The following is a 610-nucleotide window of genomic DNA, read 5'->3' on the forward strand; positions in this document are numbered from 1 at the left end:
TATGATTTTTTTTTTTTTCCCCAGTCAACACATGTTGTTCTTGTAGTGTGTGTCACCCTGTGGCCACATTGTCATTGTCATGGGAAGTATTCTTATCATAGTTTTTAATGAAGCATTGAATTTGGGGTCCAGTGTTGTGACCCATGAAATCTACTTGAGTGTATTGTTAATTGTTTTATTTGTTTTTGTAGATGTACAAGGATGACTGGAACAAGGTTTGTGAGCATGTGGGTACCAGAACACAAGACGAATGTATCCTGCAGTTCCTGCGCCTCCCCATTGAGGATCCTTACCTAGAAGATCCCGAGGCTGGCAGTGGACCCACCCCTACAGCCCTTGGACCTCTTGCTTACCAACCCATCCCATTCAGCAAATCAGGAAACCCAATTATGTCCACTGTGGCTTTCTTGGCATCTGTTGTTGACCCCAGGATCGCAGCGTCTGCAGCCAAGGCAGCCATGGACGAGTTCTGCAGGATTAAGGACGAGGTCCCAGCTGCTCTCCTTGACTCGCACATCAAGAATGTCGCAGATAACGCTGCCTCTAATGAAGGAAAGGTTGATCCCACTGCCGGCTTGGCCAAGTCCGGCATTGCTGGCACTGAACCAGA

At 47.5% G+C, this 610-nt stretch overlaps 1 protein-coding gene across 1 annotated transcript in view; it reads left to right on the forward strand.

The window, feature by feature from the left end:
• The window catches only part of LOC119587881 (SWI/SNF complex subunit SMARCC2-like), a gene marked incomplete at its 3' end in the record, with an annotated part of 24,724 nt that extends 24,114 nt beyond the window's left edge, over nt 1–610 (forward strand). Inside the window, 1 exon segment of the mRNA XM_037936587.1 lies at nt 192–610. Within this exon segment, the coding sequence (XP_037792515.1) occupies nt 192–610 (419 nt within the window).

This window comes from Penaeus monodon, chromosome 23 (assembly GCF_015228065.2).
Source record: "Penaeus monodon isolate SGIC_2016 chromosome 23, NSTDA_Pmon_1, whole genome shotgun sequence".
In the NCBI taxonomy this organism is placed as follows: Eukaryota; Metazoa; Arthropoda; class Malacostraca; order Decapoda; family Penaeidae; genus Penaeus; species Penaeus monodon.